The 21,922-nt window shown below is 40.8% G+C and overlaps 3 protein-coding genes across 3 annotated transcripts; 1 reads left to right on the forward strand and 2 right to left on the reverse strand.

Annotated features, from left to right (window-relative positions):
- Nucleotides 1-300: 300 nt before the first annotated feature.
- On the reverse strand, nucleotides 301-4,453 carry LOC104450233 (protein FATTY ACID EXPORT 6). Its single transcript, XM_010064693.3, has 3 exons — nucleotides 4,170-4,453; nucleotides 2,882-2,969; nucleotides 301-609 (listed from the first exon to the last, which is right to left on the reverse strand). Exons 1-3 carry the CDS (start codon nucleotides 4,366-4,368, stop codon nucleotides 537-539), a joined length of 360 nt encoding a protein of 119 aa, XP_010062995.2. The 5' UTR covers nucleotides 4,369-4,453; the 3' UTR covers nucleotides 301-536.
- Nucleotides 4,454-4,845: 392 nt separating this feature from the next.
- LOC104450234 lies at nucleotides 4,846-16,884 on the reverse strand. The gene is made up of 14 exons (XM_010064694.3): nucleotides 16,605-16,884; nucleotides 15,236-16,364; nucleotides 14,397-15,117; nucleotides 12,952-13,456; nucleotides 12,329-12,480; nucleotides 8,793-12,254; nucleotides 8,447-8,659; nucleotides 7,816-8,019; nucleotides 7,489-7,692; nucleotides 7,218-7,376; nucleotides 6,304-6,654; nucleotides 5,583-6,018; nucleotides 5,377-5,470; nucleotides 4,846-5,145 (listed from the first exon to the last, which is right to left on the reverse strand). The coding sequence occupies exons 2-14, from the start codon at nucleotides 16,357-16,359 to the stop codon at nucleotides 4,929-4,931; spliced, it is 7,842 nt and encodes a 2,613-aa protein (XP_010062996.2). The 5' UTR covers nucleotides 16,360-16,364; nucleotides 16,605-16,884; the 3' UTR covers nucleotides 4,846-4,928.
- Nucleotides 16,885-17,337: 453 nt separating this feature from the next.
- On the forward strand, nucleotides 17,338-21,350 carry LOC104450235 (polyadenylate-binding protein RBP45C). Its single transcript, XM_010064697.3, has 7 exons — nucleotides 17,338-17,768; nucleotides 18,414-18,888; nucleotides 20,117-20,172; nucleotides 20,249-20,379; nucleotides 20,458-20,554; nucleotides 20,637-20,801; nucleotides 21,092-21,350. Exons 1-7 carry the CDS (start codon nucleotides 17,502-17,504, stop codon nucleotides 21,092-21,094), a joined length of 1,194 nt encoding a protein of 397 aa, XP_010062999.1. The 5' UTR covers nucleotides 17,338-17,501; the 3' UTR covers nucleotides 21,095-21,350.
- Nucleotides 21,351-21,922: the final 572 nt, after the last annotated feature.

Consider the following 21,922-nt stretch of genomic DNA (forward strand, 5'->3'; position numbering starts at 1 on the left):
GCATGGGCATTGGGGTTCCAAGCACAAGTATGAGGGTTTTGAGCTTGGCCTTGATGGATTCGAGCACAAGCATCAAGGACCCAAGCCATCAAGGCCCCAAGCATGGGCACTAGGTCCCAAGGACAAGCACTAGGGTCACGGGCTTAGCGTCAATGAATTCAAACTTGAGTGTCGGAGACTTGATCTTGGATGCTAGGACCCTAGACTTAGCGTTGGGGTTTTGTACCCAAGCGTAATATTTTCTTTTTCCAGGCAGGTGATCGCCATCCAAATGCACAATTGCAAAAGTGGCCTCTCTGATGGATCAATGTCCCTACATAATCACACTTCAAGCCAAACCTGTTTTTCGCCCATTCATTCCGTGTACAGTAGAGCACTAAAATGAGTCCTTAAAATTGAGTTAGGAACGCTAGAAACCAGGATTCGTCCGAACGAAAGATCTCTCATTCACCTAAAAAAAACAACAGTAGTTACACCTGGTAATTTTAAGTCGAGATCTTCAAATTTCCATACATGAGTGCCTATCACCAGTGCCATCACTCAGCCTTGGCTGCGAAATGGTTGCCTCCGGTCGCAATTTTGTAGATATAAAACCCGGTCATCAGAGCACTGAACAGAGACGAATCGAAAAGTGCATTAGCTCAGAATAAATTGCTTAGGCAAATGAGAACACTATGAAGTAGAGGAAAGCAGGCTTTAGCTAGATATGAAGCTACATAAAATATAAAACGGACAGACTGAAATTCTTGGGTTAAGAGCAGCATGATTACAACTTAAAAACAAAAATACGGAACAGGTATCCAGTTTCCTATTCAACTGAATGAGCTGTCCGGCCGTTTCGAAAAACACTTGGTAATATATTAGTAAAATTGCATAAATCAATTCAGTCATTAACTCCGTCAATGGTAGATACAAGATGAGCTAAAAGAATCATCCGCGAATTCTTAATTCAAGGAGGTGAGATGCAAAAATTTTATTAAAAAGAGTTCATAAAATATAAAACATAATTAAAACAACAAAGGATTTGTGCACTGGAAGTTTTAAAACTTATCACAAAAATACAATTGAGTTTAAATCTAGGTGGCCCTTAGTCAAACCCAAAGAGGGCCGGTGAACCTCACTTATGGGCCCAGCAACTCCTGCCGGCCATCCCCCACCCTTGTCAGCCCTTGCCAGCCATGGTGGGGTGGCTGCGGTGAGGGCTGTGCTAGCCCTTGCCGCCTGGTTCCAAACCCTTCTTCTTCTTCTTTCTTTAGTTAATTTTTAAATTTAGATTAAATAAAATTTGTATTAAAAATCACATTTATACTAAAATGATGTTGTTTTAGCCATACCAAGAGAGAAAATACTTTAAAAGCCACGTTATCATCAGCCAAGATGGATGGAGTTAATGGATGCACCAATTGCACAAATTTAACAAATTTTAGGATTTGATTGCATTTTTTGTAAGTTTTAGAACTTAATTGCACTTTCATAACAAGTTTAAGGACTTTCAGTGCACATAACCACAAAAAAAAAAAAAAGTTTTACATGAAATTTCCAAGATTATAGTACGTAATTACAGAAAATTGCACCAAACATGGAGTTAATGGATGCACCAATTGCACAAATTTAACAAGTTTTAGGATTTGATTGCATTTTTTGTAAGTTTTAGAACTTAATTGCACTTTCATAACAAGTTTAAGAAGAAGAAGAAGAAAAAAAAAAAAAATTTTACATGAAATTTCCAAGATTATAGTACGTAATTACAGAAAATTGCACCAAACATCTTGTCCGGTCTACCCATGGACTCCAGTTCATACTGTAAATTACTATTAAGCCATGATTGACTCCAGTAAGGAACTCTTTTTCCCTAAAATGATAATGATAGCCTTACTAAGTGTATCATCAACATCTAAGAAGCACCTGCACAATTAAGTAGAAGTACAAAACCGTAGGAGGAGAAAGCTTTGAATAAGTTAAAGCGTAACTATTTTTCTTTTGGTTAAACAAAAACATAATATCTTATCTATATGCAATGTTCAAAATAAGATATGACTTTCAAACTTCCAATGAATCCAATTCCTTCAGAGTAGTTATTTTCAAACTTCATTCAACCGATGTACAAGCATAAATTGGTAGGATGGATGCAATGCTTCATTAGCTTAACAACTCTCACTCTATTATTACCATTGGGGCACGCACATACACACAACCAGAGATAGATACTAAACATATTTATCATCATAAATAGCTTTTCTGTTTTCACTTCTTTGGAACTCTATAGTTTTGAGTTTTAAAAATTACCGACTGCCAAAATAACTGTCCACCTATCAGTCTGATGAAAAGAATACCAAGAGAATTTATGAACTTCCTCTATAAGGCAGACAACCATGACCATGGATTGAGATTGATAGGAGATGAAGCAAATGATGTTCTCTGAAGGTCAAGACCATGTGAATCAGAGCAGATTAATCTGAGTATTTCATTTTCTCTATGGAGGACCATACAAATGAAGAAAAAAATAGAGGATAATTCTTCTTCTCATTTAAAATGATCAGCAGAATGGTATTCTTGGTACTGTGCATCTGATGATCAATCATCATTCATATTAAGTTATATTATAGGCAGAGCAGATCTCCACATTTCATCTTTTTAATTAAAAAAATCCTCCTAGAACAGTCATTAGTTGTAAACTAGCAGTAGCAATTAGCAGTGGAGGCGAGAATATCTAGATGAAATTCACTCTTATGTCCTAAAGGACATTAAATCAGAAAGTATGCAAGCAACTGGTGTTGCAACTACATGGCGTGAGAGAGAAAACACAACTTGCTTATTCAGATGATATATAAGTTCTGTAACATCATGTATGGTTAGCAATGGAGGAAAAAGTTCTAGCTACCTTAATCCCGCAAGAAAACCCGCTGGCATGATTTTAGATGTCTCGAGGTAGCGCTGTCCCATGACGAAGGTAAGCACGGCGGCACAAACTGTCAAAGACACAGATAGTAAGTCTGCTTTAACATCTATACAAAATGCTTAATCTACACACCACTTTCACATATGTGCATGTCCATGTGTGTGATTTTAAATGACTTCATTCAGATGAAAAACTTATCCACAAACAAAAAGATAGAGACAACAATCATATTGTAGAGGTTCTCGACACATCCTCTCAGACTAAACCCTTCTACATGCATCGTAAGAAGTTGGGAAATATTCAAAAACATAAATGACTAGCTTTATCTCGTTAAACAAACTGAAAGTTTGATGTCAGAATTAGATATGATCTCTTCTTCAGCAGGAACCCCAGAAAGCTAGCTAGTTGTGATGATAACATATGCCATTTGCTAAATCTTATCCTCGGACACCACCAGCTTAACACGCAAGCATTTCACACCAACATCAAGCTATTCATGGATGGAAATTCCATAGTTCTTGAAAACTAATTGTCCCTTTGGATGACCAACTCTGTTGATATAGTAACTGTGGCTTCATCGGGAACATTCCTGATCAGGATGCATCAGGCACCCTTTTCTAGCCCCCATCACATGAGACTGCTGCCCAAAAACCAGAAATCACCAATTTCACAGAAAATAGAGCACTTAGAGAGTGCAGTGCATTCTGCTTACAAGCGAGATTGCCATCGTTGATAAGCAACAGAAAAGAGCATGAGAGAAGTGGAAATGTCCAGAAAAACCAAAAGCACATAAATCATCCCTACGGCTTTGAGGCAGCATTTAATGATGGATGCAGATAATTCAATAACAGCAGTGACTAATGCAACAGCTAACCCACCGATCCAAACTGATTAATGCACTGCAGTTAGATTGGATTCCAGTTTCTCCACCTTGCAAATCTCACTATCGAGTTCGTAACCACCTAAAACCAATCGATAGAAATCTTCCGTAGTCTCATTTCATCCGTTCACCTCCTACAACTCAACCTCTACGCGACGATTCCAAACGGTCTACCACTAAATGCAGCATCGCACCACAGAAGCCATAAAAAACACAGAATCAAATCGAAAGCGAGCGAAAAGCGAACATGGCTATCCACTCGTTAGCTGCCGAAACCGAAGGAAAGCCAAAAAAAAAAAAAAAAATTCCACGCGATTCCAGCTTCCAGAACCAATTCCACGCATCGACGAACTGCGGCGAACGCACTGAGGAGGACGGGGGGAAGCTCACCGGTCTCGAGAACGAGAGCGACGTAGGAGTTCTTCCGCTTCTCGAAGGCCTTGAGGCTCAGGTAGCCGGCGACGAGGAGGAGGAAGCCGGTGCCGGCGCCGCCGGCGAGGGAGTTGACGCTCTTCTTCCTCAGGTACCCGATGACTCCTCCGATCACCAGGAGGAGGCCGTACGGGATCGTGAAGCAGAAATCGTGCATCTTCTTCTCCTCCTCTTCCTCACTCCGTGATGATCTTTTTCAACAGATCGAGAAGAGAGCGAACCAGATTCATGAACAGATCTTTCAAGTGAACTGTTTATCATATATACATAATTTACTTTTCCTTTTTTTTTTTTTTTTTTTTATGATTTTTGGGTTGTTGAGGAGAGCAGTTGAAAGCGGAGAAGGCGTGTGCCGACGTGCCGCCCTCGCGGGTCAACGCTGACTTCCGATTTCCTCGTTTCCCTTTCCGTCCGGGCCTTGAATGTTTCGCAATTGATCATTTACACCCCCCCAAATTTATTTCTTCTTACTTTTGACATTGAAGACGTTTGAAATTTGGATTTCCAATTACGGATTCCTTTCTACATTTGGAAAATGCACGACATTATATAAATGATCCAAACCTGAAATTTCGAACCTAGAGGCTGGCGGCCCAGTCGCCGCCGTGTTGTCATGCGGATCGCATGGCGTTGATGAGAATGTTAAACTAAGGCCTTTGCCTTTATACTGAATCGAATATTTTGACAAAATTGGCTTGAAGGGGTCACATGCTATATTCAATCTGCACACGAGCTATTCTCGACGATGCTCCTTTCCCATTCATACACACCGCATCTCTCGACGTCCTGCGGCGATATAGCAAGAGGGTTCGAAGAGCCCGTCCGGAGTGTACTTGAGATGATGAGCAGAAGGGTTTGACATGCGTGGCGTTCGTCCAGTCTCTCCAGATCTGTCCTCTCCGACGTCAAGTCCTTCCATGGCTGATGAAACGACCTGTACACAAAATATGACCCACCATAAGAGATACAAGCAAGCAAACTGGGGAAAACATATGGCAGAAGGACACGGAAGATTGCTGGGGTGGTTGTGACTTGTAAATTAATCGTCAGTCGGTTTACATCTATTCGTTCAACGACAAGGAATATCGATTGTATGATAACCACTCGGGTTGACATGTATAAAGATGAACACAAACCACAAGACATCAAATAAAGCAAGAATTACCATCTCCAGGCAGGATTCGCTTCGAGAGGGCTGCTTATCTTCGCCAGTTGTGATGCGACGGGAGTAGCGTTGAGCAAGAGATCTGATTCAGTAACTGCATAAATTGCATACAAGTATTTTAGCTTAGACTCGCTTAGTCTAAGAATGAGAAATTCATTTTGATAAACAGTATTTCCCGCTCTGATAAACACAGTAGGTTAACCTACCCGCAACATCGCAGAAATCATATAGTAGAAGGCAAAGTGCAGACACAACAGATGGAAGCACTCTGCAATCCATGCCAAGAAGCTGTTGAAGGTACAAGATCGCAGCAGCTAACGCCTTTCCTGTTCCAGATGTATTTCCGTGTCTTCCTCTACTTGTTTCTTTGACAAATTGTAACAACGAATTTAGCATTTTCGGATCAGATCTTTCTGAATATCTTGCATCCGTATATGTGGATCTATCAGAGAGCTTCCCATGAATTACAGATGCCACCAACCAACGAAGAAGCTTTGATGCCAAAGAATCTTCACGTATTTCTTCCTCTGAGAGGATTGTTAAACAGACATGAGATTCTCGGGGATGAGGAATTTCATTGGAGTCTGCTTTCAAGGCAACAGAGATTGCCCAAAGGACAAAATGCAAAAGCTTTTCTTCATCCTGTAAAGCAAATCAAAACGAGATGTCATCACACAGACTCTCAATGACAAAACCCACATGAAGTCAACCTACCTAGATATAAAAGACATCAGTAAGCTATGGGACATGGAAAAGCACACGAGAAGTTCACAACTGCAGACTTGAGATGCTCGTGCATTCTTTGGGTCACACCTCAAATATCTTTGTCCAACAAATTCAAAGAGTAATGAAAATGTTCATAACTGTCCAATGACAATTGACTGCACATACAAACCGAGAGAGAGAGAGAGAGAGAGAGAGAGAAACCATGTCGATAATTGATGGAGGAGGTGCATTCATTAGTATAGATCTGAGGCCAACTTCAGAACATGGGAATGCTTGGGTGCTGTCGCACAACTTAACAGCTTCATAAATTTGAAATAGACCCTCGATGGCAAGGGTAAAATGCGGCTGGAATATCTTTCTTTTCTGAGATATCTTCAGGGTCGTCACCAGAATCTGGAGGATCAAATCAATAACCAAAGCATTCTCGCTCATCAATTCTGCTTTGTCTGACAGAAACTTGAACAGATGAGAAGAAAGTTCAGAGAGCTGCTCGAGAGCATGTTTCTGCAACCACTCTGTAATATTTCTGGACGAGATAATATTACTGATGACCTGAACCCAAAAAAGTTTAAAGTTAAAGAAGCAAATCCTATCATGCGCTTAGCTTTACTTAAGTCAGCATCACAATAAAGACAATATAGAAGCGTTGACAAGAGTAACTTTCTAGTCCTCCAGGTATTTATTCTTTCCGAATGTCCTTGCAAGTGACATGCATCTAAGAAAATTTTATGTGCCCAAAACCTCAAAAAACAAGAAAAAGATAATAAAAGAAAAGAAGAGAGAGCTGAGGGGAAAAAAGAGAAAAGGGAGGGGAGAGGCGAATTTAATAACCATTTTAGGTTGCCTTAGTTTTACATTTTCGTAGATAATTCCAGGCCATACCCAGCTTAAAAAGAAAATTAAAAGACAACAAAAAATTGAGAATGCAGAGAGGCAGTGGGGGAGGTTGACGAGAGAGGATCTAAAGGGTAAGATTTTGTCTCTCTTATGATGCACAGACAGGCAGAGAAGAAATTTTATGCCCTAAACAGACCAGTTTTGTACCTCCAATAGACTGTACAGGAAACTATGAAAATAACTATCTCAAGGAAATAGATGTTAGGAGGAGTGACTACCTCTAATATCACCACCAATTGATCAAAGTAGAAACCCTTTTCATCTCCAGACAGCATCTCATTGATATGAGGAAGGGCAGATGATAACCATGAAAACAAACCGCAGTGCTCCACCAGATGACAAGCCATCTTTCGCAATCTAACTGATTTTTTAACTATCTGCAAGAGATGAAGATTTTGTTACCGCCATATCAATAACCCAATAAGAATTTTCAATGGCTCACCAAGAGAAAATAGACATATCCAATGACGCATTACTCGTTCACATTACCTGAAGAATGAGTTCTTTGGACTCATTATCTGAAAATGAAGAAGCATAAAGGCTCAGCAGATTCTCGAAAATGGAGTTCCTCATGAAAACTGGGGCATCATCATCTACGCCAAGACCCACATATACGAGTCGCAATATCCAAGTTCTTTCAGCTCGGAAATTGACAGAGCTACTCCACAAAAACTCATGGAACAGTGGTACAGACTACAGACAATTAAATGAAGCATAATGTTACAACGCTTCATTATAACATAAAGGCAATATGCACAAGAAAAACAACCTGCCTTTGAAGCCTGATCAGGAAAGAGCTAGAAATTAATCATTTACCTTCATATTTATCCTGGAAGAGTGCATCAAGAGCTTACTGAGTGTAGGATAATGATCATTTGATGAATTCAATAATATTATAGATGCCTCTGCCGCAAAGATGGCAATAATAGAAGGAATTCTTTGCCAGGGTTCTTCAATCCCATTTTGTACATAGTTCAACAAGAGACGAAGCTGAACAATGTCCTTCTTCTTTTGGCACTTCTGAAAGATTATTTGAGCAATTGTTCAGAAAAACCTTTAGAATATATATCACCAAAAAGTAATATCATATTAGTACAATAGTGACATGACAGAAGAACCACTATATATATGCCTAGCTAATTAATGTCTCAGCATCCCCTTAATGGTTGAAGCATGGGATGGTAACTAACTTATTTTAGTTTGGTCCCTGCCCAATTCAGCTAGATTTTCAGATCGAAGAAAAGTCACTGCATGTTTTTGCATAGCAACATTTTTTTATTTATTTTTATTTTTGGGACCAAAACAGAAGACATCTACTTCACTGTCATACTATCACAATAGCAAATTGAATTTTAAGGATAATGAGTGTAATGAGAGACATAACTCATACAAAAGGAAATTGCCAGTACAAATTCAGAGATTGCAGCTGCAGACAAGATACTGTTACCTCTAAAGCTATCTTAAAACTGGCGAGAGTTTGATAAGCTAATTTCCTTATCCCATCATCAGGTGATGATAAGCAGGAAAAAGCAACAGCTAGCAACCCTAGACCAGCAAATTCCACAGGCTCAATGAAGCCTATTGGTAGGATATGAAGCGAAAATTGCAGAACGAAAACAGGATCATATCTTTGCTTCCTCTCAACAGCAGGTATATGGATCTGCATGCGAGTTAACCAACAGAAAGTTAGAGACAAAGATAGATTCATAACTAGCTGTCAAATAGTTAGCAAAAGGAGGAACCATGTCATGGAAAAGAAAAGGAACAGATGACAAATGTAATTGCAGACATACCACATCTTTAGAGTTATTAATCTGGACCTTGTTTGAGAAAGAAAGCTCTTCATGTGCGGCTCTATCATATGGAAAATCTAATACAGTCAATGCACATAACTTGGGATCAATAGGAAGATTTTCCCTAAATTGCAGTCTCCGGTATTCATCTGTTTCAGTATCAGTCATGACCTCAGATGACACCTTTTGCTCCAAATCCCATACTTTCATCACTTTCAAGGCAGCTTTTCCCCACAGGTAATTTGTGTCAGTAAGCTTTACCAACTCTGATCCACCACTACAGTCTATCTCTTGTAACAAGCTGAATAACTCAAGATCACCTTCACCTAGAGTCGCACCATAAGAATACAGAATAAGTGAATGCAGTTGTTGAAAATTTATGCCATCCTCATTTCCCAAATCAATTTCCATGCCACAGCCATTGAAACTAAAATGAATCAGAGTTCTGAGCAACTGGAGAACTTCAAGCCTCTTTACGCTATGCTTGTTTGATTCTCCATCTTTTTTGTTGATATGGGAAACTCGACTGATGCGAGGAACAGCAACTGATCTAAGAATGCTGGACATGGGTCTCAAAAATGCTCCAAGCTGTAAAGAATGTGATAACTCAGGGACAGAGTGCAATATAGAGGTGAACTGAGAGTGAGCAAGTAGCAGCTGCAAATATGGTGCACATGAAAATTGCTCCTTGCACAGCAGAGTTAAAATATTCCTAAGTAAGTTCAAAGTTATGGGATCCTCAAACCTATAGAGAAGAGAGGTTCTTATCAACTGTCTCATGAAGGGAATGACCTTCAACTGAACAAGATAATCTTGCATCTCCATTATCAACTCAAAAATGCTTCCCAACATCAACTCTTCAAAATATTTATACAAAGATTCACATTCTCTGTTTTCCTCCTTTTCAGAAGAAGAATCTAAGCGGAACCGTTTAGCGATCTGTTCCCAAGAATTCACCAAAATGCACAAAAATCGCATCCTTGATGACTCCAAACCTGCTTTTATCGCCTGAGAGTTCTCATTTGAGTATTCTGGTGCTTCTTTTGTCAAAGACAGTGAATGATTGTCGCTGGGAAACAACAACATCCTACATAACAATATCTTTGCCAAAGCTCCATTTATAAGATTCAAAATCTCTTCAACTGAATGAGAATTTAAATCCCTCAAATCACAACCTAGCAAGTCATTACGACTTTCAGAATCTGGAAAAACTGAATCAAATAGTTCCATTTGCTTCTTAATATTTAGTGAATCAGCATCCAAGACAAAGTGATAGTGTAACATATGAACTGCTTTCCCAAGAGAACTGTTTTTCACAAAATTGAGGAGTTCATCTGCAGAAGATATTGTGAACTCACTGTATCCTTCCCGAAATACAGACTTGGACACAAAACTTTTCCATTCACAGAAACCATTTAAGAGAATACTTGAGTAAAATAGAGGTATATATCTGAAATTCCAGTAGCACTGCTTCCCATATCTCAAAAAAATTGAATTCATGAATGATAAAGCAGTTGGCAGGAGCATCAGAAAGTGCTCATTTGAAAGACCTCTGCAATGGTTTTTATACTTCAGATTGCCCTCAGGAGTCAGAACACCTGAAAGCATGCACCCAAAGATTGACAGATGCAGAGGACTCAACTGAGTAAGCAGAAACAAAACTTTAGCTCTCATCATACTCATCCCACTAATGCAATAAGAAACCATCTGCGCTGGAGTGCTCACTATAACCCTCAAAAGTACAGAGCTCAGCGGATGTACATTAAGATGCTGCACAGATTTCAGTCGGCATGCGGCAGTAATAGCTTTCAGCAAACAAATATCAGCGACATCTGTTTCATAAAGACTGGAAAGTTCAATTACTTTCAAATAAATATCTTCAATGATATCCGCATTAAAATGTTGATCTCTAGTCCTCCATAATAAATCATATTGTGATCTTTTCTTGGTTTGCTGCTGCAAATATATACCAAGAGATTCGAAAGCATTGGCAGCAAAACGACATCCAATATAAACAATAGATTTCCGACAGGATTCAGAGATTGTCGTGTTTTTCATGTCAACTATATTGAACACAAACCAGACCAACTTGAGCACCTCAAATGGGGATATAAGACGATTCAAAGTATTCAGAGCATGATACGTTGGCAGAAGGGGTCTGAAGTTTTGCGTCTGAATGCACAGATTAAGCTCATTCTTGAACTCAACTAGAAGCCTATGTACCAGAGTGTCAAAACCCTTCACAAGTTGTCTAGTTGCGCCAGTTTCCACATTGATAAAGGAGGAGTGATTCTCAACTAAAGACAAGAAAAAAGCAGAAACTGTTTCTAGTAAACCAAAGCAATGGGAATCTATCTCAAGAGATCTTTTACTGGATAAATCCAAGGTCTTGAAGAGATTTTCCAGAACATCGTCCCCGGCTAACATCTCATTGCAGCCCAACAGACAGGTCAAGGATGCTGTCAATGCAGGATGGGAGAAGATGCATCCAACTGCTTTTTGAACATAGTCTGGTAACAGGATAAGTTCATCCTTCTCTGTAAAACCACTATTAATTTTTGAATTCAATAGTTGATACAAAATGTGATTTAGTAGAGTAGAGCAGAGATTTAGTAGAGTAGAGCAGATTTCAAAAGATTTTCTGAGTTGAACTGATGGCATGCTTCCTCTAGACAGTTGTAGCTGATGTATCCAGAACAGCACAAAGTGTATACAGGAAAGGAGGCACTCAAGGTTCACTTCAGAGGCTTTTTGCAGGAGCAACTTTTTCATTTTCGAAGAATTTGCTAAAGAAGGGTCATCAAAGCACAAAATTGCAGGAAACAGCACATGGAAAGGTGTCTGCCCCAACAAGAAACTAAAAGCAGCAGAAGAAGATTCACTTGCACCACTGCCACTGCCAGAATTCAGTTCTTCAGAATGAAAAGATTGACTACAAACCCCACCAGCATCACCTTTTCTGCCTTCAGAACTGACATTGACTAGAACCGTTTTCACAGCTCTAATAACCATTTCAGGCCATAATCTGAAAATGTCTGCAAGCAGATTGTGTTCAAGAAAGAATAAGGATGTCAAAAATGACAAAGAAACTCCACTGATATCCTGTGCAATGGTTATGACAGTTGGAAAATGTTCTATGATCAGCCTCGGTGAAGCACACATAATTGAGGAAGAAAACCTTTCGGTAATTCCAACTCTTTCAGTGGTCTGGCATCTCCTCAGAGATTTCTTCATTTTATCAAGTGTACCTAAAAAGGAACTATCTGCAGGCATGGCCTTCTCATAACTTGCAAAAGAAAAACAACTTTGACCCCTCAGTATGCTCTCCGCAAAGAGCAGCAAACTCCTGGGTGGTCTCCATTCGGCTGGAATACCACCAGAACCATTTACCATGTTTGAGCAATTTTCATTGCTCCCAGACAGCAGTGACACAAGTACAGCAGACAGGCATCCTGCATCTACCTGTTCAAATTAAGAGCTCTGAGCAGACTAGAAAGAGAAGTTTCACAACAACAAAGCAAAACACAAATTAGTACCTGTGTTTGCAATACATGCTTCAACGTACTACAAACGTACAATGAAAGCATTGTCTTCTCACATGATGAAAAAGAACTTGACTCAGACTTGAGCACCCTCAAACACTTCTGAAGGATACATACAGCAAGAGGGCTGAAAGAAGGCGAAACATCTGCTAGAAAATAAAGAAGCATTGCATTAGGTATAAAGGATGAGCCAACCAGGTTCAAGTGAACCCAATTCACAGAGAAAGTAAAAGTAGAGGTGCACCTGCTTTTGAACGAACAACTTCATATACTCAAAATTGAGGATCAATGTGATGTCCAGAAACATTGTCCTTATTGTGTATAAATAAAATCCGACTTTTGGAATTATATTGTACATTAAACCTCATGACTTCTTCATGGTGGTATAACAAGATAAGCTAAGCCATTAAACACTAAACATACTTGGGGAAAGCACGATACTGATACAGTCAGCACGGGCAAATTTTATATGATCACAGTGAACATAGCATATGTTTTACAACCTTCATCAACACATTCCAGTGAAACACTGCTTATGCAAACACAAAACATTTAAACATAGTGTAATTAGCAACCATGACAGCCAAAAAGTGGACATACATGTGAAAAAGAATTACCTGAATAATCCTTGAGGTCATTTGAGTTGTTGATAAGATTCTGGATGCTATCCCAATATTTGAATAAGTTATTTCCAACAGTAGAAATAGCATCAGCAAGGAAAGATATGACAGCTTGAGATAAATTTGGTAGAACTTTAGTTTGTTGGAGGACAAGTGAACACTTATTGTTGTAAAAACCAGGTAAAAACAAGAACCATGCATTAACCTCACATGGATTCCTATCAAACGCACCAGTGCTCAACATAGCTGCCACCGACAGATCATATGATTGATCCCGGATGCTACGAATTGGTGAATAGAGTAATAAGTACATAAAAGTCTGTAGATGCTTGTACATCAGCATTGGAATTTTCCGTGGCAATCCGCTTCCAGGGGCCAATTTGATATACTCTTTCAGCAGGGTCAGCAACGAGTTCAGCAAGTTAGTCGGCAGTTCCAAAGCATCATGAAGAAGACCGACAAAGAACTCAAAGGACCCCTCCAACACTGTAGGCATCATATGCTGCAAGAAAAAAAAATCGCATCAGTTGCAGAAGCAGTGACAGACATGATGCAGGTATAAACAATAGTACCAAACTAAAGGTTTATCTGAAGCTGAGGTAGCATACATGTCCCAAGCAGTACACCACTTGCAATCAGAGTACTGACTATGAGAATAATCAGGAACAAGACTAGTCGTTGCAGCACAACTTAGGAGGAAGACTTATATAGAAGGCAACAAGCAATATGTTAGACACATACGAGAAAAAGTAAGATAGAGCAGTTCCATTATGAATCAAGAGTAAAGAGCAGAGCACAAAGGGGCGCTAAACTACTTGAAGTTGAAGCTAGTCAACACCTCTAACGTGCTATACTCTATATAACAAAAGCTAAACTGCTATACATGGTATATGGGCTCAGAAAATTAGGCAGAGCCTAAATGATCATGGTCAATTCAAAGCAGAAAATTAAAATCACAGTCTCCTGTGCAAGCTGTGAACCCCAGTCCATCAATGAATTTTCTAAAATCCATCATGTGATCATCAATTGAGATATCAAGTGCCATTAGCCATATGGGGTCATGGGAAAAATATCCAAAAAATCAAAAGATGTAAAAACCACTAACAAGAAATTGGTGCATTGTAGCCTTTCATGACGCACATTTGCCATATACCTCCATCACACATTTAGCTGATGATGTCTATTAAATTGATGATAAACTGAAAAATGCAATAATGCAGTATATGAAAATGCATGGTACGCCATGAGATTAACTTCCTCCACTGAGATGGTACAAAGCAATTACTGTGCAGAAAATATGTGACGTTCATTCATTAGCAGTAGGCCCACACCTGCTTTCCTTTTTATCATGGTGATCAATCAAGTCTTGTGCTCTTAGCCTATCTACAAATCTTCCAAAAAAGATCTATGCTTCCAAAGAACAAATGGCGGTATCAACTTACTAGATATATCTGGAGAGCATCAACAAGCCTGGAGTAGAAATATATCTCTGCCTCCTGCGTGGTAGAAACAAGCACCTGGGACTGGTCAAGCCCCCATATTTCAGCAAAAATATTTGCAAAACTATTTTCGTCACCCAACTCGTCCCCCGTTTCCACATTTTTTTCACTTTTTCCAGACAAACCAGCTTCTGGACTGAGTGAAATCCCGCTCACAATGATATCTCCATCATCATGAACATTGTCCATCTTCAATTTCTTTACACTGTTGCTTCCATGTAATTCTGAATCTGGCATCCTCTTATTCTGGCCACTTTTTCCATAGTTACTGCTCAGAGTGGAAAGTAGAGTCACCAAGACTTGGGGATCAGGGAGCAAGGTTCGGATTTCATTCCGTATTTCTTGCTTGAGAGATTCCCAAGTTTGCATGTCCCTATCACTAGCACAAGAACAATGGCTCAAAGCACCGACAAAGGAATCTAAGAGCTTAAGTGCCTCCAGAAGAAGCCTTAAAGTGCCATTCTTGACAAGAAAATCAGAGTGAAGCAAGCCCTTATTCATACCTGATCGGCAGTATGAATGAGGACATGCAGATCTCATGACATTCTGCACGTCTACACTATTCAAAGAAGGTGAATCGGGAGATGCAGAATCAAGGAAACCAAAAGGAAAGTCAGAACCCACTGAAGAAACCACATCAGCTGCCAAAGAAGCAACAGAAAACCTGCAACAGTTGCCATTTAAAATATGGAATTGGTCCATTATTCAGTAACGGATGAAAGAGGGAAAAAAGGAAGTGGAAAAGCATAATTTAGCAGATACACTGCTCCACAGGGACCTACCATAGTGGTGATGAATGATCTTCCACATTGTAAGGGAACTCCTCCATGTATGCAGACCCAAACAATGGTCTTCCACGAACAATAGCCAAAAGAAGGTCTCTGTGATTCTTGAGTTCTGCTGCTCTTAGTTTCTTCATGAGGCCCACCAGTCGTGCGGTATTACCTTTCAACATGCTCGTGCCTCTCTTCATATCAGGCATCAAGCCATTGGAGGGATCTGTACAAACTATGAGTAGGATGCCATGAGCCAACTCTGCAGCGAGCCCTCCATTCTCCCTTCCAGAAATGCTGATGAGCTGCTCCAAGGTAATGCTTCCAAAAAGAACACTACGCAGGCCAGGGGGAACTAAGGATTCTTTAGTGAGAATCCTATCACGCAATGTGGATAGGACATGAACCACAATCTCGTGGTCATCATTGCCAAGACCACGAAGGACACTAGAGTACATGTCCTTCTGTTGCAGGATCCACCTCAACAATCCGGGTTTCCCTACCTCCAAAAACGACATTGCAAACCCAATAAGTGAATTTCTGGTGGAATACTTCCTTTTGGCATCAATCTGCTTCTTCTTATACACACAAAGCTTGTGAAAGCCCTGGCTTTTAAAATCAAACTTCTTCGCAACCTCAGAGGCTAAGTCCGGACCCCGCTGAACAATGGAAACCATAAGCTGAAGCGCAGCATTTTGGCGCTTGGATTCTTTGCTGTCCAGTTCCTTATAAATATCCCCCAACTTTTCATCAACAACCAACCTGGAAAACTTGTCAAGAGCCCTATGAACAAAGGTTCTGCTGGCATCACCCTGCCGATACTTTCCATCGGGATGACTCAGAATAGCAGAAATCAACTTAAATACGTAGGAAATTCCGGGTTTCCCTTGACGGAGCTTCCAAGCTTCCAGAAGCTCAGTACACTTGGAAGAAGTCTGCACATACTTATGAAGCAACTGACCTCCATGACCACTTTTAAGCAACTTAACGAATTCTTTCGTGGCATCAGCGCACAACTTGATTTCCATCGAGGTAACATAATGAAGAAGTTCCTGCAATTTCGCTTCGTAAGACACCTTAAGAACATCCTCAGCAACCTTTTCTCCACTAACCTCAAATTGGTCTTGATCCATCGTAACTGCATTCAGCAAAAAGCACCCAAAAAGAAAAAAAAAAAATCAGCGAAAGCAACTCGTTTCCTACACACCACTTTCCGAATGATAAAAAAAAAATGTTGTACAACAAAAACCAATCAAAAAGAAGAAGAAAAAAGAACCAGAAGCAATAGAGGATTCTTGTAGAATGAGCGTGCGCGTAACGCCCGAGACGTCCCAAAGAAAACCCAGGAAAGGAGATGGACAGAGACCAGAAGTTCAACCTGAGAAAGACACGGTGGCCACGTTTTCAGCTGAAGCTTGCGTAGTATACCATTAGAGTGGTGAAACGGGGCGAGGAAGAAGAGAGGAGAGAGACGAGACGAGACGAGACGATGAGGAAGGAGAGAGACTCGGCTTCACTGCTCCGATCAACTCTCCGAGCATGAAGCGCCGGGAAAGGGCGGTAGAGAGAGAGAGAGAGAGAGAGAGAGAGAGAGGGCGGGCGGTGACGGAGGTGGCGGTGGAAGAGGAGAGCAGCGTAGGGGAGGGGGAAGAAGAAAAAGAGGAATGTGGCGGGGGAGCACGGCGGAGGGCAAATGTGTAATTCCGGTGAAAAGGGTTGAGAACTTGCCTATATTATTGTCTCAGAAATATTTGACTACTTTTTTTCATTTTTGGGCATCGACTTAAAAGAAGCCCGATGATGACGTCATAATAATCGAATTACATAATCCATGGAAGTGCACCTTCATTTCTCTGAAAGATTAAAAAAAAAAAAGTAATTACCCCCCCGTTCCATTCAAAACTCCCTGGCAAGAGAAAAAAAAAATACTAAAATCAAGCAGGAAAAAACCAGCAAAAAAAAAAAAAACTATATTCGGTCGGAATTTAATTTCCTGATAATATGGCAATTTCATCGTAATTAACGGGAATTATATATTTACCTAAATATCTCTGGTAGCGGGCCTGATATATACGGAAAATCTCGACTATAAAAAGCCCCTCGCCAGCCCATCGACCTCCTCCTCTCTCTGGACCCTCTCTGGGGATTAGGATCTCTCTCTCTCTCTCCAATCCTCGCCGTCCCTCCCTAGGGTTTCCTCCTCGTCGACCGCCCCTTCTCCGAGCCCTAGCCTCGCGCGGCAAAGGCCCCTCCCTCCGTCCCTCCCTCCGCCGCCATGATGCAGCAGCCGGTCCCCGGAGCCGTCCCCGACCAGCAGCAGCAGTACCAGCAGCAGCAGCAGCAGCAGTGGATGATGATGCAGCAGGCCGCCCAGCCCGTGCCCCCGCCGGTGGGCTGGACCCCGCAGCCGGTCCCGCCGCCCATGGCGGCCCAGTCGATGGCCGGCGGCGCGGCGGCCGAGATCAAGTCGCTCTGGATCGGCGACCTGCAGCCTCACATGGACGAGACCTATCTCCTCAACTGCTTCGCCCACTCCGGGGAGGTAACTATGGATCCCGTCGCCTTGATTTTTGTCCCCGCTTGCCGGCTTCGAATGTCTCTCTGTTTTCCCCTTTGTGTGCTTTTGGGTTGAGGGCTTGTCTTATTGTTTGGTAGCTAGAGTCGTCTTCGAACTATTGCCATACGTCTTGAGCTGAAAAATTAGGTCATGTGTTGGATTTTGAGGTTTCTGAGAGCTAGGCCGCGTTTTCTAGTACGAGAATGAGAGCATGGTTCACTATGTCAATTCTCTATTGACGCGATTAACTCGGTCTGCTTTCATCCCGTACCGAATCAGAAATTTCCATATGTACTGTAGTTCAAAACAAATTGAAAATCTGCCCGTTTTCATTTGTGATGACATTTTTTACACTTTCTGAACTTGGCCGTTAGCTCTTATTTTGGGTTCTCATTCTCTGCATATTATGATATTACTAGTATAGACACTACTCGTATTTGCCTTCCCTACAATTTTTAAGTGGACATGGGAATGTTGCTTCAGTCTGATGGTGCGGTGACAGATGAATCTTGGACCTCTCTATCCTTTATCTAGCTGCTTAGATTTCTAGACATCCTTATTTCGGTCTCCACCATTCTCTTCGAGCTACTACGGCCATCTGATAGCTGTTTACTTAATTGGCTCTCTCAGGTTCTCTCAGCTAAGGTGATTAGAAATAAGCAGACTGCTCTGCCCGAGGGTTACGGTTTCATTGAATTTATGACCCGTGCAGCAGCAGAGAGGATTTTGCAGACGTACAATGGCACATTGATGCCAAATTCTGACCAGAATTTCCGACTGAACTGGGCTACACTTGGTCCTGGTGAGAGGCGTCAAGATGAGGGTCCTGACTATACAATTTTTGTTGGAGATCTGGCTGCTGATGTAACAGATCACATGCTACAGGAGACATTTAGAGCTCACTATCCATCTGTGAAAGGTGCCAAAATAGTTATCGACAGGACAACTGGCCGTTCTAAGGGCTATGGGTTTGTTAGGTTCGGCGATGAGACTGAGCAGTTACGGGCCATGACCGAAATGAATGGCATGTATTGTTCTTCTCGCCCCATGAGGATTGGGCCCGCTGCTAACAAGAAGCCTATTGCTACCCAGCAATATCAGAGTGGTATGTATTATGGCCTGTATAGTTGCTGATGTTGCTCACTAAAAGTTACCTTATGCGCTGTTGTGGCTTATTGATTATGATGATAGCAGTTTGACATGTTTTATGATGATTTGCAATTTTACTTCAGAGTTTCACTTTGTTGAAGTCCTAACCTGAATATGCTTGATGCATCTATTAGAGGTGAATTGTGTGAAAGGACTAGTCAACTTTGAAGATGAGAGGAATTTACATAATTTCCTCAGTGCTTACCTTTCTAAAATTGGGCGCATTTAATTCTAGAAAACGTTCAAAAACTTATATAAAACTCATGTTCTCTTAAAGCAGGACGCCAAGAGGCTCTCATTTTGGAGGGCCTGGAACTGATTTCAGCTGAAATGATTCCACTTTAATGCGTGGCCTCATTTTAGGTCAGTTATTTTGTTTATGTCCTGAGTTCTATCAATTACCTAGTAGCATTTTCAATGCTACAGTTGGATTTACTTCACGCAATTGCTCACTAGGTTATCGGTCAATTTAAATTTTTTCCGCTTTTATGAAGTTAATACGATGGAGTACTCCCTTTAGATTATGGTATTCTACAATGCGGCGGCCTTCTTTTGTTTCTTTAACATAATGTTGTCTTTGACTATTCATGTCGCTGGGAATTTGGAGGAACAGTTTGTCTTTTTTTACTCGTCATTACTTTTTCTGAGTCATTTGTCACTGGGACATTGAATTGGTGCATGAAAGGACTGCCGAAGATATTATGTGTGGACTAATTTTCCCATCAATTTGCTGTTTTGAAGTGGGATGATCCCTGTCTCTTTTAAGTTTACGACTTCTAATGCGCTTAAATATGAGGGATTTTAGTTTATAGGAGCCCCTAACAAATTTCTTCTTTATAACATGTGCCTGTGTGTGCATGTGCTTCCATATATACATATGAGTTGCCTGTTTTCTGAAGTTTTACATGATCCATCTGAGGCTTCGTGAATAGCAAACTGGCTATATATGTTTGTACTGATCAGAGAATTGCAAGATCATTGCTGTGATGGCAATATTTGGCTTAAGTTGAGTGCATGAATCTTTTTCTGTATTGAATGTTTGCTTCCTGTGGTGTGGAAGTTCATGACTAATCTCTCCTGGAAGATAATTTCATTGCCCAAGACTCTGAAACTTCTGTGTTGCCTAGCTAGATAGCATTGAATGTGTTATAGTGTGTATGATCTCATTTACATGTCCGTTGCAGCATCTTACCAGAACAGTCAAGGAAACCAAGGGGAGAATGATCCAAATAATACAACTGTGGGTAGTCTATTTTTACTGTAAGATTTTTGACATACTACTTCCTTTTCTTGACTAATTGTTTTTTGGAGCTTAGATATTTGTCGGGGGTCTGGATCCAAGTGTATCAGATGACCTTTTGAGGCAAGTATTCAGTCAATATGGAGAGTTGCATCATGTGAAAATTCCACCTGGCAAACGTTGCGGTTTTGTTCAATTCACAAGCAGGTGATTAATTGGTTTCTTTTGCCTCTTTTCCACTCTGCATGTTTCACGTGAATTAATTTGTGTACTTACTCATTTCAGAGCTTGTGCTGAGCAAGCCTTGTTGATGTTGAATGGAACCCAGTTGGGAGGACAAAGCATTCGACTGTCATGGGGGCGGAGTCCCTCGAACAAGCAGGTAAGTGAGCTTTTTGGCTTCTTCAAAGAAGCAGGTTGATGGCGATAATGTATAGGGAAATGACAATGGATTTGTAATTCAGGCTCAGCCGGAGCAGGCACAGTGGAATGGTGGTGGATATTATGGATATCCACAGGGATATGAAGCATATGGTTATGCCCCTCCTACCCAGGACCCTAATATGTTCTATGGAGGTTATGCTGGGTATAATTATCAGCAGCCTGTAACCTACCAGCAGCCACAGCAGGTAACTGCTTTGACAACCTTTGTGGCTTTTTTCTAAAGTTTCTTTGAAAGTCGGGGGTAAGGTTATGTTGATGGGGGTACTTGACAAATTGGCAAGAATCATCAAAATAAAGTTTATTGTTCTTTGGAATTATTCTTGTAGTAATAGGAATTACCAAAAGAAGTTCATTGTTCTTTGGAATTATTCTTTTAGTAATGCGAATTACGTTATCATCAGAAAGTAAATAGCACAGAAGTTATTTTCTATAGCATCTGCCCTTTTCATCACGTGTTGTGTTTGCATTGGTGCAGTGATGCTCCTCACATGATGGAAGTATGAGCTGGCGACGTACCACCCTGCTGCATTTTGGACTGCAGTTGTCTCGGATTTATGGCGGTGGTTGACCTATGGAGATGGTCTTCTGCTATAATTTACTATGCATTTATGTTTTGTGCTTGTATGTTGGATTTTATGACCGTTGTTTTCTATGGATAAGTGTGCTAAGATGAGGCAGTTTACTGTTGACATATTCCCGATAGTAATGTTTATTGCTTACAGATTATTGTGCAATTTATTTGCCTGGTTTTGGCTTTCTTTCATAAATTATGTGATGGAAGCGTTATTATTCTTTCTTGGGTTGCAAAGTAGTGCAAATTTGGGTTTGACTAGTCGGACTAAAATCAAAATCGGGTATGGCGATTGTTTTCTTTTCCGGACTTGGTGTTGACCCATTTACGCGCTGAATCTCGGTACGATCATGTGGGTCCTAAGCAGAGATCACTCGTTCCCAGTCTATATCTCTTGCAATGGTTTCTCGGTGTCGATATCCATTGCTATATAGATCTTTCATCAAAAGTCTTGTAGCCTAGGAATGAAATTTTTCAAGCTGACTAGTTTAGGCGAAACCGCCTCTCAATTTCTGTCTTTTGCCGCACCATGTTTTCTCTGTTGTTACGTGAGGGCAAGCAGCGTTACACGTGAAACGTGACTTTTGACATTCAACCGGTAACGTTCAACCAACTTAACTTGGTCGTATTGACTGGGCGTTTGCGTATAGGGCAGCAGCGTAGATGAACAACTGATGTGCATGCGACCATGGCAACAAGTGATTCGTACGAGATTGGCCGTCTAGTAGTCGATCT

Source organism: Eucalyptus grandis, chromosome 6 (assembly GCF_016545825.1).
Source record: "Eucalyptus grandis isolate ANBG69807.140 chromosome 6, ASM1654582v1, whole genome shotgun sequence".
NCBI lineage: Eukaryota > Viridiplantae > Streptophyta > Magnoliopsida > Myrtales > Myrtaceae > Eucalyptus > Eucalyptus grandis.